Genomic DNA, 16,117 nt, shown 5'->3' on the forward strand with positions numbered 1-16,117 from the left:
TTTATTGATGATGTAATTCATGGTAGCAGCAGAATGAATTCAGAAGTTTACAGGAACATTTTGCCTGCTAGTTTTCAGAGAAATACATCCAATCTAATCAGGAGGAACTTTATTATGCAGCAAGACAATGATGCAAAACACACTGCCAACTCAACAAAGGACTTTATCAGGGAGAAAAAGTGGAAGGTTTTAGACTGGCCAAGTAAATCAGTAGCCCTTAACCCAAACGAGCAACATTTCACCTCCTGAAGAGGAGGCTGAAGGGAGAAACCCCACCCCCGTGGGAAAGAATCACCAAAGAAGAAACTAACAGTTTGGTGAGGTCAATGAGTCGCAGGCTTGATGTATTTATTGAAAGCATGGGATCCATCCATCCATCCATCTTCTATACCGCTTATCCTTTTCAGGGCCACGGGGAACCTGGAGCCCATCCCAAGGAGCATTAGGCACAAGGTGGGGTACACCCTGGACAGGGTGCCAATCCATCGGAGGGCACACAATCACATACACCCTCACTGAAAGCATGGGATATGCAACCAAATATTAAGTGTTATTTATTTCAAGACTTGTCTGTTCCTATACTTTTGGGTGGTTTGATACAAAAAATTCAATGTCTTATGTTGTTTAACACAGTGGTTCTCAGACTGGGGGCTGTCAGATGGTGCCAGGAGGGCTGCACAAAAATTCTATAACATTATTTTTTAAAATTAATTTCACTTGTAAGTCGGGATTGTCAACAACTATGATGTACATAATAATTAGACATATTAATAAATTAAATCAATTATACACAGGACACACACTAATCAGAGACATCCACTGATATACTAGTGAACTGTTAGCCACACACTGATAAAACCTAAGACTATTTCAAATAGATAGGTTTTTAGATAGAGGAGGGAGTCTCTTAGCTGAACGGCTAATACAGAAGAGCTTAGCATGAAAAAAATTTAATTGTGAAAATTTGACGACTCTAGGGGCCATAAAGGGACCCTACACAAGGAAAAAATTTGAGAACCATCCGTTTAACACATCTAGATGTAAATACCAGGGAATAAAAGCCAAAATCCTAAACTCTCGTCTCATATCCATATTTTGACCTCAAGCCCAAATGTCTTTGGTGTATAGCCCAAACAAATGAATTGGCCTGGTCATTCCAATAGTTTCAGAGGGAAGTGTAATTCATTGTTTAATTTTGCACTCCCCATCATATGTGGCAGAAACATACCTGTATTTTACAATTTCTCTACAAAGTGTATACAGCTACAGTGAGTCAAATGCTATTCAGAAATGCAAATGTGTAGAAACACAAATTAGTGAACTAAAGAATATTTAAATCACATTTAGAAAGGGTGTGGGATGTCAGATGTGTATTTTGTGACTGACGTTAAAATGTTCAGTTTTTTTTTCTGGGCATGGCAATGACTAATCTCTCAACGCACAAAACAGGTGTTTCCCTGCTTCATTTTTAGTTAATCACAGAATCTGACCAGCATGATAGGTACTGTAAGGTTTATCATGGGACTTATTGAGCACAGCCTTGGTTGCAGTGTGTGGTTTTTCATACAAGTTTTTAACTTTCTTGGGCACATTAATGTATATGAGGACAGGAAACACAGCAGGACAGTGACACTGGATATGTGTGGGGGCATGAATCCTTTTTACTTGTTTTATTATAAACAAAAAAAAAAAAAAAAAAGGGAAAAAAAAATGGGGTCGATTATGTACCAGTGGCATTTCTGATGGGCTGTTTCATGTGGACTGAAGGTGACAGTCTGCCATAAGTAGCAGTTCATACAGACATTTCATCCCATGATGATGTCAGTCCCCCAAGCCAGCATTAATTTAATGCAAAAACCAGAGAAAGGACCAATAAAACAAGTTTTAATTGGACAACATTGGTTAATTTCTAGTTTTATTTCTAATTAAATAAACCGTGTCAGAATCAAACCATCACCTCTTTCGCACAGTCACTTTTGGTATGTTTTTGGCTGAAGGGCATGCACCCTTCCACACAAAGAAAAAGGCAGCCAGCGGCTTCCGTCTGCGTATTTACAACAGCAGTTAACCATTCCTGAATTCCTTTGACAGCAATTCACTATAAATTAAGCGAAGAAAGTGCATTGAGTGTTCAAGTAAGGGTGGATGGTTGAAACACCACATGATGAGGGTGCGTGTGGAGACCTGCACTAAAAGAAGACAACAGGGTGGTGATGAAGAAAAATCAAGTTCTGAAGTAACTGTTCTCCAGAAAGCTTAACTCTTAACAGGCCTAGGTGAAAGAGGACAAAGCCAATACTCAGCTGATTGCACTGTAATATTAGACTTTGTCTTGATTGGCAGTTATTTTGAAAGACAAACAAAACAGTCAAGCTTTGAGTGTGCTTCATCTCTTGGAAGCACGGCGAGGGTCCCTGCCATTGCTGATGGTGACTGACGGTTTCGGAGGTGCAGGCTGTCCTACAGTGACCAGTGACGGGCCGTTTCCAGGAACACGGCCATTCGCTCTCCCGGGAGCTGGGAAGTTAGCTGGCTGGGATGTGTTATTGTTAGGATATGTCTGCATGGTGCCGTTTCCTGCCATTCAAAAACATTCAAATGAGTCTGGTCTCTCAGTGAAAAGGTCAAGAACGTTTTGGAGCATGATATTAGTCTGCTGCTGAACGGCTTTGTACACACAGTCTACACATCATGACTGACTGGTTTTCATACCTGCTTGGACAGAGGGTGGTGCATTTTGATTAGGTGGGGAGTTTCCACGCTGTTCTTTACCCTATTTAAAAGGGGAAGATGAAAAGCCATTTTTAAACATCCATACAAAAACAAACAACTTCCTGTCCCAGCTCAGGGACAAGTTCAAGTGAGTTCAGCTGTAACCACAAGTGAAAATATTCAATATTTTTTGACTATTTTACACAAGTATATCTAATATACTATATACCGTTACAACATACCGATAGCAACCTTTAAAAATGAACCAGTAAAAGAACTTGCTTGCAATTTACTCAGTCTAATGTAGCCTTACCGTTTTGTTCTGCTGGTTGGCTTGGGCTAGCAGCTCAGGATTTGGCTCGCTGAAGTTTGGAACTTCTGAGTACACCATGCAGAACCTGAGTTTGTTTTAAATATTACAGATTGAGACACAAAGATTATTAAATGGTACAGGAAGCACCACACTCAACACTGCCAGTTCAGATGATCATAGGTTTATACAACAGGTCTCGCTACTCACTCTCCGATTTTCTGTAGATCTCCACCTCGGCCTGTGTACAAGGTGAGACACCCCTTCCAAATAGAAGCATAGCTACGAAACAAAAGGGGTATACCAATTTACAGACTGCCACTTTGAATACTGTGCAAAATATGTAATCATTAGTAGTTACTGCAGGAGATTTCAGGTCTTGCATCAGGTGAGTAAACATGTCATACATTAATTACATGCCAAGTTGATTCTCGAGTCCTGTATCTATTGTATGCTGTCAGAATTTTTACATATTTAACTATTACATATTTTACATATTTAACATATATAACTATTTACATATTTACTAAATATAATTACTATTAGGAATGCAGACCAGATCGTTACAGATGGAATGACTCATTACTTGTAAAGTAATGCAAATACAGCAGAGTTTGAGGAACAGTGCAGTCAAAAGATGCACTAGCTACTTTCTACTGGAACGAGCTGGCTTAGAGACTTTCTCCCTATATTTGACAACTTTTTAGACTTCTTTAGTGACAATTTTTATTTTATTTTTTTAAAGCCTAGTGAAACTCTAGCGACTTTTTGAGCAGACATTAGTGACTGTCAAACTCGATACGGCTCTCCAGCTCACATCATACCTGCTGATATACAAGTTAATGGAACAGGATAGCTCGACTCCCCATTAGTGTGTAACGCCTGACTGTGTTGCGCTTTCAACCAACCACTGACCACCACAGTTTCCTAACGACCAATCAAGTAATGAGAGCAAGTAACCATTTCCTTCATGACTACTCACCTTTCAGGACAACGAGCAGTCACTGGACAATGGTGTCTCAGTGGTTTAAGGCTCTGGGTTACTGATCAGAAGGTTGGGGGTTTAAAACACCCAGCACTGCCAAGCTGCTACTGTTGGGCCTAAAACATTTTCTGCTCCAAGAGTGCCGTGTCATGGCTGACCCTGTGCTGTAAACCCAATTTCCAAACGCTACGTTCATACAGCGACAAAGCAACCGGAGACCATTCATTTTCAATGACTTCTGGCGACATGAGCGACAACCATTAGGACTAAATGTTGAGGACCGTTGAAAAAAAGTTTATGCAAATGTGCAGAGATTACCAATGGGCATGAAGACAGTAGCACGCATATGATCTGTAGCATCCTGTGTTCACTAGCAGAAGGAACAAAGATCTGAGGTGCCTGGAAATGAGCAGCACCAAGCCGAACACTTCACCCTGGAAACAGAGGCTAGCCATAGCCATGATGGCTAACCGAGATAACCATAAGTGCTTTTGCCGCAGATCAGACTGATGGCCGCAATGGCAAAGAGCACACACTGCTTCTCCTTCATCTAGTAGGATACGATGTATATACACTGGTGAATTTTATCTACAAGTGCTCCCCCTCCAGAATTTTAGCAGGAAAAAAAATAAATTTAAAAAAAAAAAAAAAAAGGTTTGTTATCAGAAGTCAGAATGCTAGTTGCACCAACCACTGACAAATGTTACTATGGCAACCAGTAGCAGGAATACATACTGGTGACTGGTGTATGTGTACGTAGCATAAAGCATGGGTACACATTGTACGATTTTGTCCATGATTTGGTCATCTGAGAAATTTTGAGAATCCTAAAAGATTCTTATAATCCTAGGCCAAAACCTGTAGTCTCTGATCGCTAGTTTGACATGTTCCCTGACAGCCGATTAATGGCTGTTGCGATCACACTTTTCCTCCAAATTAAATTCTGTCAGTGTCAGAAGATTTGAGGCACAGTCCTGTAGTGTGGCTTCTCCTACTCCGTAAGAGTCTTTGTGCATGCGTCCATTTTTCACATCTTGACTGTCGTACAATCTGACAATGACAAATGAGATCCTACAGTGTAACATGGCTTAGAGCCGTTGATTATGTTCGTACAACCTGACAAGCAACAATCGCAAAGGACTATTAAAAATAGCAGTGTGTACCCGGCTTAAGATAGTCCAAGATATAATTTGACTCTACCGTAATGTACACATGATGCATATTGCACTCAAAAGAAAGTAAGAGAATTTTATAAATAGTTGTTGGAGCCATGACTATTTTCTTTAAAAATAAAATAATAATAAAAATTGTTTTCTATTCTGATAAGAACTCGACTCTATGACTTAATTCCAAGTCATTAGATATGCCAATGATCATGACGAATAAATGAATATGCAAATTAGCATGTGACGTCACCTAGTTTCCCCTGAAGAGTTAACACAGATCTGAACTATCCTGATATTATATCAGATCTTGTGCTTAGTGTGTCCAGGGGATTAATTTTACACTTAAAGGGTCTCCATGAGGAATCCTAGCCTTTAATGAAGGTCTGCAAGTTCTCCGTGGTTGCTTTTTGAGAAATTTTACCCTCGTGTGAGGCGGATGATGTCCCCAGGCTGGATGAGGCTGCCCAGTTCATCCCAGACGGAGATGGCGATACTGCCGCTCTTATCCGCTACTTTACACGAGCGCACTTCGTGTCCGTCCTTTGTCTTAGTCACGCGACCTGGGGGTAGAGAAAAGAACACACCTAGTACCGACCTGCTGTTTTAACTCTGAACACAGAAGAGAGCCAAAGCCACAGAAAGAAAGAGAGAGAGAGAGAGGGAGAGAGAGGTAACGCATGCGCTAATCAGGTTACTGCCACTGATGCTAGCAACACCGGAAGTCAACGTTGCGCAACAGAAAAGGGAAGAAAGAAAGAAAAACAGCGTTAGCACACTGCTGCTCATGAGAGCTAAACCGCCAGGGGAGGAATCTTCTTTCTCAGCACAACTTACCTATTTCCAAAACTATAAAGACGATATGCAGGTTTTTAGATCCCGGTTTTACGTCTTTAATCAAGCTCACGGTGTCGTTGTTAATATTCGACATAGTTATAAAAAAGAAAATAAATAAATTAAATCGCAGGAGAAGACGAAGCTAGCGGTGCTAGCTTTGAGGCTACCACTACACACTGTGGTGTATCAGAGCAGCAGCAGCTAGCAGGATAAGCTAGCCGAATACACTTGTACAGTATAATGGAGCTGTAAAGATAATACAGCGACTATGAGTCGGAGGTCTTAAATTAGTGTTCGTCCTTTCGACTTGTACACGAATTTGGTTTAGAAAAGCCTGAAATGGTAGATAAAGAGTGTGTCTCGAAAGGGGAAGTCACTGAAGTTTAACCCCAAAAGCCAATCAGCCGAGGGGCTGTCCACTTCTTTTCTTTCTTTTTTTCCCCTCCTAAGAGTATTCAGACCGAGATTTATAACCCTGTTCTAACCCTTCATGGGAGAAACGACAACGTTTGAAGTCGAAAGCGCTGAACTATTGATTTTCCGTGCAGGTGTCTTGTTATTTCCGCTAATCATTTCTGAATCTACACACTGAGGGAGGTGAAGGAGCTCATATCAAGCTACACAAACACCCTTTACAAAATCTCAGCTATTGTGGCTTTTAAAAAAAAAAAAAAAAAAACGCCGAAGTTGACTGCGGGAAAAAAAACCCAACTGAGCTAAGCTAGCTAACTTTTCTTTAGTGATAACTCTTCCATGATGAGCATTCATAATAAACTCGCTAATGGCTCTTTTGAACTGGTTTAATCCGTGACCTATGAGTACCTATATGTGAGACAGTTACAGTGATAGAATTACATTAAAACCTAACCGCAGACAGAAAACTATCTCTTCGCTGTGACATTTCTACCTCGCCTTTTACCCCTAACAAAAGCCTAAGAACAACGCCAACGTGTGTGCGCTGCGCCTCTTATACCAGCCGGATCATACCATTATTCTGCTGAATGGGGGGGGGGGGGCGTACTGTATTACGTTCAATTACATTTACTCATTTATCCATATCTTGAGAATTAGACCACACGATGCGTTTGATAAAACTTAAAACAAACACAGCAATCTAACCAAGTCACGTTTAGACATTGAAGACCGTAAGTGAAGGGTTGGTACCTACCCTGCTCTCGACATCTGATTGGTCACAGTAAGCTCAGTTAAGGTAATACCCTGGCATGGCACGCGCGTCCTGCTTCCTTCTGCTGTGTTGCAGACGTTGTGAAATATGATTTGATTATACGCATCCCAATTATTTCCGCTATATCTTTGACTTGCTAAGCAGTTTCTTTTCACCCCCGTCATCATGCACAGCTTTCTGCTTAGCAGTCCTCCATCTCGCATGTATGAACACCATGGGTCAGGGATCTCGTTTTGTATTCTTTGAAATGCCAGAAGTACCCCAACATTCTCAGGTGTAAATATGCAGCTCTAATGGTAAACGTTTATGTCATATATAATAATTGAATATAATTTAAACTAATAGTGAAACTGATTCTCAGAGCGAAGTAACTGATGGATTCGACACATTTTTCAGTTAATTAAATTACACTCGGGTTATGAGAGCATGCTGCAAAACACAAAACTCCACCTCAAAAAACAAGACGGCAAGAAAGTATAAATGAGGCATATTTAAAAAATATTTTGTGCAAAAATGGGTTTTAAACATAGTTAATTAGTCATTTGATTTTCCATTTTGAAACAAAATACGAACCAACGCAACATACATGGACCCAACACACAGTATTACGAATCAGTCCAGTGTAAACGGTTGAACTGGTTCATTTATGTAAATTCAGTTATTATTGTGTCTTTTGGACTATGTGTAAACTTCTTTGGACTATGTGTAAACTTCTGTTAGCCTGTGTGAAATCGCTTATTCAGGTCAGTACTAAATAAAAAACAAAAAGTAACTTCTCTGATCTCTCATTTAAAATTATTAACATTTTGCAGATTCTACAAGGTGTATGTAAAACTATAACCTCAACTGTACCTCAGATTAGTACTCATAGCGTATTTTATTTCATACTTGTACCGTATATCATACTCCACTTCTACATTTCACCCCACAGTGCAATTTACAACCACTTTATAACACTATCTGTACATCCATGATTTATCGGAAGGAACGCAAAGTGAGAATTTCCTTGTACTGTGTAACTGCCTGTTTTTACTGTGCATATGGCAGTAAATCTTGAATTTAAAGCAATGTATAATAATGAAACTGTTTAAACACAGTAACAGATTTGGTTTGAGTAGGTGGAAAATCCATCCATGTTCCAACACATGGTTTTGGACTGAGAGAGGAAGATGGATTATTTAATAAATACAATAAATCTGCGCAAAAATAAATATTTTGTTTGAACAGGGCTGCAGAATATTTGAGAAATGGCTGAGGTTACAGATCAGTCTGTTATATATTATGTTGTTATGTGTCTTCTGTTTACAGTAGTGATCAATAAAATGTCGCTGTAGAGTGCAATTAGTTGTATTACTCAATAAATATTTTATTAGTGACCTGATAGTATCGATGAAAAATAAAACACGAGTTCGTCACGAACAGGATTCGAACCTGTGCGGGGAAACCCCATTGGATTTCGAGTCCAACGCCTTAACCTCTCGGCCACCGTGACGCCGGGTATGTTCTGGTATTATTATCTGGATTACTAAACTGTTTGATAGCATACAATCACAAACAAAACTAGCAATAAAGTTCAGCTATATATTAAATCATGAATACATTCTTTTTTAGCTTTATTTAGATCCCCCGAGAATAAAGCTAACGTTCAAACCATAAAACGCTAACTCTTCATGTTAGACAGTTATAACTATAATATAACCATAACCGGTTTAATATAAACACATTATAGGGCGTTTAAACTTGTTGTGAAACATATGAACGGATGTTTGGAAACATAATCATGCATGTTTTGTACTGTATTACATTGACATTTCGATGTAAACGAGAATTTAGCTTTTCAGTAATGTTTGGCAGCGTAATAAAAGTAAACAGCAGAGGGCGATCAAAATAAAGGTTCAAGTAACAGCTTGTGTAGTTTGGTTTGATCCTAAATGACTCTTGGTGCACATATAGTGCTGTATGTGTGGTGTAGAGCGGATCTGATTTCTACAGTCGAAGATGAGTTTTTGTAAAACATCATGCTCCACCTACTTAAGCTATGTCTTGTCTCATTATCGATGCTGAAAAAAAACCCAATAGAAACCCTCAAAGAATCTGTAATGGTTTTAATGGTTATAATGGGACTTGTGTTGGTTTTTAATGGAAACTGTAATGGTCCCTGTGGGTCTCTACTGGTAATTTGTTGCTTTCTATTGGTGGCATGTTATGTCTAGTGGATACTATTAAGAAAATTAAAAAATACAAATGTCACTGACAGCCTGTATGAATCTACAGTCAGTCTGAGTTAGAAAGGATATCATCCCCAACCTCACTTCTTCAACATTGTTGACATTAAGGGAACAGATCATTACAGAAATATTAAGGGAACGGCCCTCTCCTGGCTCAGGTCTTATTTGATTGATCACTATTAATTTACAAATGTAAATGGTAACTTCTCTATGAATACTAAGGTAAAGTTTGGTTTTCCGCAAGGCCCACCTAAAACAGTTTAGAGTGTTGTGGTGTACTGGGATGTTTGGATGCTGTTGCCCCCCCCTTAACGCATTCTCCCAGGTTTGCTGATGGTGGAGTAGCTGGCCACCTTATGTCCCTATGTCCCAGAGTGGCTTCATGTCTGTATTACCTTCTGTCATAGCTAGTCTAACCGGAGTCCCTGCGTACACTCAAGTAATTTGTCCTTAAACATTACTGGGCATTAAGCATACCTAATAATCCCCCCCCCCCCCCCCCCCCCCCACTCTCCCTCCCTTCCTCTCTCTTTCTGTCTAGCTACACATGATACTCCTGAGATGCCAATGATCCTGACCCCATCTGCTCTCCGGACCTGCTCGATCCACCCTGATGCCCTATTTCTGGCTAGAGTTCTCATCGATTGGAAGTCACATGTTGCTGCTGAGGATGGCCACACGTAGTGCAGCCTATATATCATTTAGATTACTGAGGATGCTACCACTTAAAAAACCATGAAGATGGATTTGTACCTTGATTCACTTTATAAATGTTCATCAGTTATGCTATGATGGCTAGGACTACAATTGCTATGATAGTTTTAGGACTGCAATTGTCACAAACAGTTTTACACTCAAGTCTCCATCAGTGAACAGTGGATAAGTTCAATAAAACAGACTTCATGTAAAAACCGTAATGAATTTTTCTGGTTACACATTTGCAGTATTTGCACATTTATAGAAGGGATTTATTTATAATTGCACTATCCTGTGTTACCCAGGTGAGGACGGATTCCCTTTTGAGTCTGTTTCCTCTCAAGGTTTTTTCCTCATAGTGTCTCCTCAACCCTGTCACCTCTGGCTTGCTCATTAGGGATAAATTCATACATTTAAAATCTATATCCTGAATGTATATATTTCTGTAAAGCTGCTTTGGGACAATGTCCATTGTTAAAAACACTACACAAATAAAAATGATTGAATTTAATTAAATACCAATTGGTGCATTTTTGCTTACATACTGTATGTGGTGCAATTGTTCTTGATTCCACCAAAAGCAAAAAATAATCCACTTTAAACCATTTGTTAACAGCAAATTAGATGACATGGATGCCAAAAATGGAGCCTTTTATTTTTTTTTCTTGGAAGTGAGGGACGGCTTAACCCTGCTACATTTATACCAGCTGACCCTGCATAAGTGGGAAGAGTGAAGACTAAGTTCATCTAATTGGTTTTGGAGCTCTTCATATATAGTTCTTTACAACACACATCATGATTATTCTCCTTTTATGTATTGTTATACAAAGGAATGCTTTCTAATACTTTGGTGTAGTATGTTAGAAAATACAAAAATTTTTGTCCTTCTGTTTTTTATGTGGCTTACAATACATTGTAAAAACAGAAAACAACAACAACAAAAAACAAGGTGGTGCCCGTTCATTATAAATAGTAAACAGTATGACTCATGACAGTTCAACCCAGGCATAACTCCTCTCATGTCTATTTATTTATATTATTGTTAAATAGAGGTGCATTTTCCTTGGGGGAAAATTGATTACAAGACTCGCTATGCTTAATGCCTTCAACTGGGACAAAGCCTAAATAAACTAAAAAAAAAAAAAGAGAAACGTACTCTCACATTCAACATGTGTAGATATTTGTATTCACATAAAATCATTCAACAGCTGAGACATCAAACTGAACAAGTTTCACAGTCTTTCGATGAGCAGAAATGGAATAATGAGTCCCTGAACAAAGAGGCGGGGGGGGGGGTAACAGTCAGTATCTGGCATGTCCACCAGCTGCTTTAAGTACTACAGTGCACCTCATCCTCATGGACTGCACCAGATTTGTCAGTTCTTGCTGTGAGATGTTATTCCACTCTTCCACCAAGGCATCTGCAAATTCTCGATCACATCTGGGGGGCACATGGTTATGTGTAATTTTCCAAGGACGATCAGCTGTCCTTCCTGTTTCCCTGTAGCACTGTCTTAGGCGTCTTACATTACAGACATTGCAGTTTATTGCTCTGGCCACATCTGCAGTCCTCATACCGCCCTGCAGCAGGTCTATGGCATGTTCACGCAGGTGAGCAGGAACCCTAGGCATCTTTCTGGTGTTGTTCAGAGTCAGTAGAAAGGTCTCTTTAGCGTCCTAAGTTATTGTAACTGTGACCTTAATTGCCTACCACCTGTACACTGTTAGTGTTTTAAGGACTGTTTCACAGGTGCATCTGCAATAACTGTTTATGGTTCATTGAACAAGCATGAACAACTTTATTTAAACTAGAGATGCACCAATACTAAATTTCTCAGCCGATACGATAACCGATTATTCAGAGTGATATCGGCCGATACCAATAACCGATACCAATAGTTCTGCCTTTTATGCGTTCTTTTAAATTAATAATAATAAATTCCACAATTAAAATTTATTCTCTCCATTGCAACAAGTTGTTTCACAGTAACTGGTCTCATAAACAGAAAACACATTACTCAAATTAACATTAACACATTAACTAAATTCTGAAGATTAAACTAAGATTTATTAACTTACTGAATGTTATTAAATCATATTAACAGAATTAAGTGACTAAATTCTAAAACACATGCTGTTAGGCTTCACATTCACTCACCACAAACAGAAGCCTTTCTACTCCATCACTGAACATCAAACGGGTAATATATAGGCCTAATATAACCTTCTTTTTTTTTATGATATTAATCATATTAATTAACTGGATATGAAACATACTACTCTACAAAAATTTTACGGTGCAATATATACCTTTTTTGTCAACTCATCTTCATTTAAATCTTTCAAGGATGTACTTGTGCTTTAATTCAACATGAGCAGCACGCAGGGGGAAAAAATTTGACTCGACGCAGAAACTCTCCTTTCACTGCTGCTCACTTCCGGTGTAAAACTGTAGCAGTGCCGATACCGATTATTGGCCGATACATTCGTGCATCTCTAGTTTAAACCCTTTCCGATAAAGATCTGCAAAGCTAATTTGAATTTTACAAAATTATCTTTAGAATACAGTCTCCTGAAAAAGGGACGTTTCTTTTTTTGTCGAGTGTATGACCAATATACAGCGGCGGACTGGCCATCTGGAGCACCGAGAGTTTTCCCACTGGGATGCTGGGCAAATTGGGTGGACCCGCTGCTATGGAAATATATATATACACAGTATCTGTACAGTATGCACAATATGGACAATATATCGCTATAGTTTCTCAGGTCCACCCACCATGTACAGTATCTCACAAAAGTGAGTACACCCCTCACATTTTTGTAATATTTGATTATATCTTTCATGTGACAACACTGAAGAAATGACACTTTGCTACAATGTAAAGTAGTGAGTGTACAGGTTGTGTAACAGTGTAAATTTGCTGTCCCTTCAAAATAACTCAACACACAGCCATTAATGTCTAAACCGCTGGCAACAAAAGTGAGTACACCCCTAATTGAAAATGTCCAAATTGGGCCCAAAGTGTCAATATTTTGTGTGGCCACCATTATTTTCCAGCGCTACCTTAACCCTCTTGGGCATGGAGTTCACCAGCATTTTCAGGTTGCCACTGGAGTCCTCTACCACTCCTCCATGATGACATCACGGAGCTGGTGGATGTTAGAGACCTTGTGGTCCTCCACCTTCTGTTTGAGGATGCCCCACAGATGCTCAGTAGGGTTTAGGTCTGGAGACATGCTTGGCCAGTCCATCACCTTCACCCTCAGCTTCTTTAGCAAGGCAGTGGTTGTCTTGGAGGTGTGTTTGGGGTCATTATCATGCTGGAATACTGCATACAGATCATGCTCTGCTTCAGTATGTCACAGTATATGTTGGCATTCATGGTTCCCTCAATGAACTGTAGCTCCCCAGTGCCAGCAGCACTCATGCAGCCCCAGACCATGACACTCCCACCACCATGCTTGACTGTAGGCAAGACACACTTGTCTTTGTACTCCTCACCTGGTTGCCGCCACACACGCTTGACACCATCTGAACCAAATAAGTTTATCTTGGTCTCATCAGACAACAGGACATGGTTCCAGTAATCCATGTCCTTAGTCTGCTTGTCTTCAGCAAACTGTTTGTGGACTTTCTTGTGCATCATCTTTAGAAGAGGCTTCCTTCTTGGACGACAGCCATGCAGACCAATTTGATGCAGTGTGCGGCGTATGGTCTGAGCTCTGACAGGCTGACCCCCCACCCCTTCAATCTCTGCAGCAATGCCGGCAGCACTCATACGTCTATTTCCCAAAGACAACCTCTGGATATGACGCTGAGCACGTGCACTCAATTTCTTTGGTCGATCATGGCGAAGCCTGTTCTGAGTAGAACCTGTCCTGTTAAACCGCTGTATGGTCTTGGCCACCGTGCTGCAGCTCAGTGTCAGGGTCTTGGCAATCTTCTTATAGCCTAGGCCATCTTTATGTAGAGCAACAATTCTTTTTTTCAGATCCTCAGAGAGTTCTTTGTCATGAGGTGCCATGTTGAACTTCCAGTGACCAGTATGAGGGAGTGTGAGAGCGATGACACCAAATTTAACACACCTGCTCCCCATTCACACCTGAGACCTTGTAACACTAACAAGTCACATGACACCGGGGAGGGAAAATGGCTAATTGGGACATTTTCACTTAGGGGTATACTCACTTTTGTTGCCAGCGATTTAGACATTATTGGCTGTGTGATGAGATATTTTTGGGGGGACAGCAAATTTACACTGTTACACAAGCTGTACACTCACGACTTTACATTGTAGCAAAGTGTCATTTCTTCAGTGTTGTCATATGAAAAGATATAATCAAATATTTTCAAAAATGCGAGGGGTGTACTCACTTTTGTGAGATACTATATATATATATATATATATATATATATATATATATATATATATATATATATATATATAGGCTATGTATTTGCAAATAATGACAGTAATGATAATATTGCATCTCCTTTTCCTTTGCGCAGGTGAGTCACCGCCGGCACGGCCAAACTTGGTGTGGACGTGCGGGTTTTGTTGTTTGTCTCCCTCAAAATACTTCTAATTGATCGCCCCCTTCCCCCTCTCAAAAGTTTGTTCGGTCTGCTCCATTGCGTATCTTGAAACACGCCCCCTTTCATGTCTAATTCACACAGACAGTGAGATTGATTTCCATGGATGAAAAAGGGAAGGGAAGAAAGGTGGGGCTCAAAAGCTCTGCCAAAAAAGTTTAAGCTGTTAGAGGCAGATGCTGTGAAATGTTTTAAATGAACAGGTTTTTCATCTGGTGTGAAGGCAAGTTGCAGTTCTGCAGGCGCTGACAGCTCTAGCATTACAGATTATTCTAGCATTACAGATTATTCTAGCATTACAGTTCACTCTCTCTCTCTCTCTCTCGCTCTCTCATACACACAAACTCTTTCATACACATAGACATGCTCTTTCAAATATACACTTTCTCATAGACACACACACACACACACACACACACACACTCACTCTCTCTCTCTCTCTCTCTCTCTCTCTCTCTCTCTCTCATACACACAAACTCTCTTTCTCATACACACACATTCACACACACACACACACACACACACACACACACACACACACACACACACACACACACAAAATCTCTCTCTCACACACAAACTATTTCATTCAGATGTGGTTCCATGTTAAAAAAACAAAGTTTCAGTATGTATAAAGTACTGCTGAGTGGTGCAGCTCTCCTACACTGCACCCAGATGATACCCCCTGACTAGCTAACATGCTATAGTCTTGATTGTTTTATATTCTTTGTCACACTGTTCTTCTGTTTCTTTTTGTCTATTTTACAAATATGAATTGATATTTGTTCAGTTCTACTTCAAATAAATATGCATTCAAATAGCATTTATTCTTCTGTATTGTGTTATATTTTTTATGCTAGTAAGTGGTGTTAAAATTGGTCTAAACGTCACTGAGCCACTGTGTTATGATATGGCGTGTTGTGGGCCGGGTGTGGTGGTCTGGTCTGGGCCAGAAAGTCCAGGGCCACTTTTTGGTCCCAGTCTGCCCCTGAAAATATATTCTGAGCAAATTCCACACGTCAGTGGACCCCCAGGCATTGTCTCCTTTCACAACATTCTTTCTGTCACTTAGTGAAATTAGTGTTATAAAAATATAATGTAAATTTATATTTATAATGTATATATTTTTTTACACAAGGTGGAGCATGTCCATTGTGAATAATTAACACGATGACTTATGACAGCATGACCAAGACATAATTTTTCTCCTGTCTCATTATTCATGTTATGTAATACAAAAACACAGGGTTTTCGCACATTTTTCAATTCCACCTACAGCAGTTTTAAAAGGCTTATGCACCATCTCAGCATATACTGTGTTTGTGTCTATATATATATATATATATATATATATATATATATATATATATATATATATATATATATATATATATATATATATATAT

The 16,117-nt window shown here is 39.6% G+C and overlaps 1 protein-coding gene, 1 long non-coding RNA gene and 1 other non-coding gene across 3 annotated transcripts; 1 reads left to right on the plus strand and 2 right to left on the minus strand.

The window, feature by feature from the left end:
• Window positions 1–1,641: 1,641 nt before the first annotated feature.
• On the minus strand, window positions 1,642–6,944 carry nabp1a (nucleic acid binding protein 1a). The gene is made up of 6 exons (XM_017469574.3): window positions 6,008–6,944; window positions 5,595–5,733; window positions 3,233–3,304; window positions 3,026–3,110; window positions 2,713–2,773; window positions 1,642–2,577 (listed from the first exon to the last, which is right to left on the minus strand). The coding sequence occupies exons 1-6, from the start codon at window positions 6,099–6,101 to the stop codon at window positions 2,387–2,389; spliced, it is 642 nt and encodes a 213-aa protein (XP_017325063.1). The 5' UTR covers window positions 6,102–6,944; the 3' UTR covers window positions 1,642–2,386.
• On the plus strand, window positions 5,729–10,639 carry LOC128632911 (uncharacterized). Its single transcript, XR_008396541.1, has 2 exons — window positions 5,729–5,843; window positions 9,963–10,639. It is a non-coding gene; the product is annotated as an uncharacterized LOC128632911 (long non-coding RNA).
• On the minus strand, window positions 8,604–8,685 carry trnas-cga (transfer RNA serine (anticodon CGA)). Its single transcript has one exon. It is a non-coding gene; the product is annotated as a tRNA-Ser (tRNA).
• Window positions 10,640–16,117: the final 5,478 nt, after the last annotated feature.

The sequence above is a fragment of the Ictalurus punctatus genome, chromosome 6 (assembly GCF_001660625.3).
Source record: "Ictalurus punctatus breed USDA103 chromosome 6, Coco_2.0, whole genome shotgun sequence".
Taxonomy (NCBI): domain Eukaryota; kingdom Metazoa; phylum Chordata; class Actinopteri; order Siluriformes; family Ictaluridae; genus Ictalurus; species Ictalurus punctatus.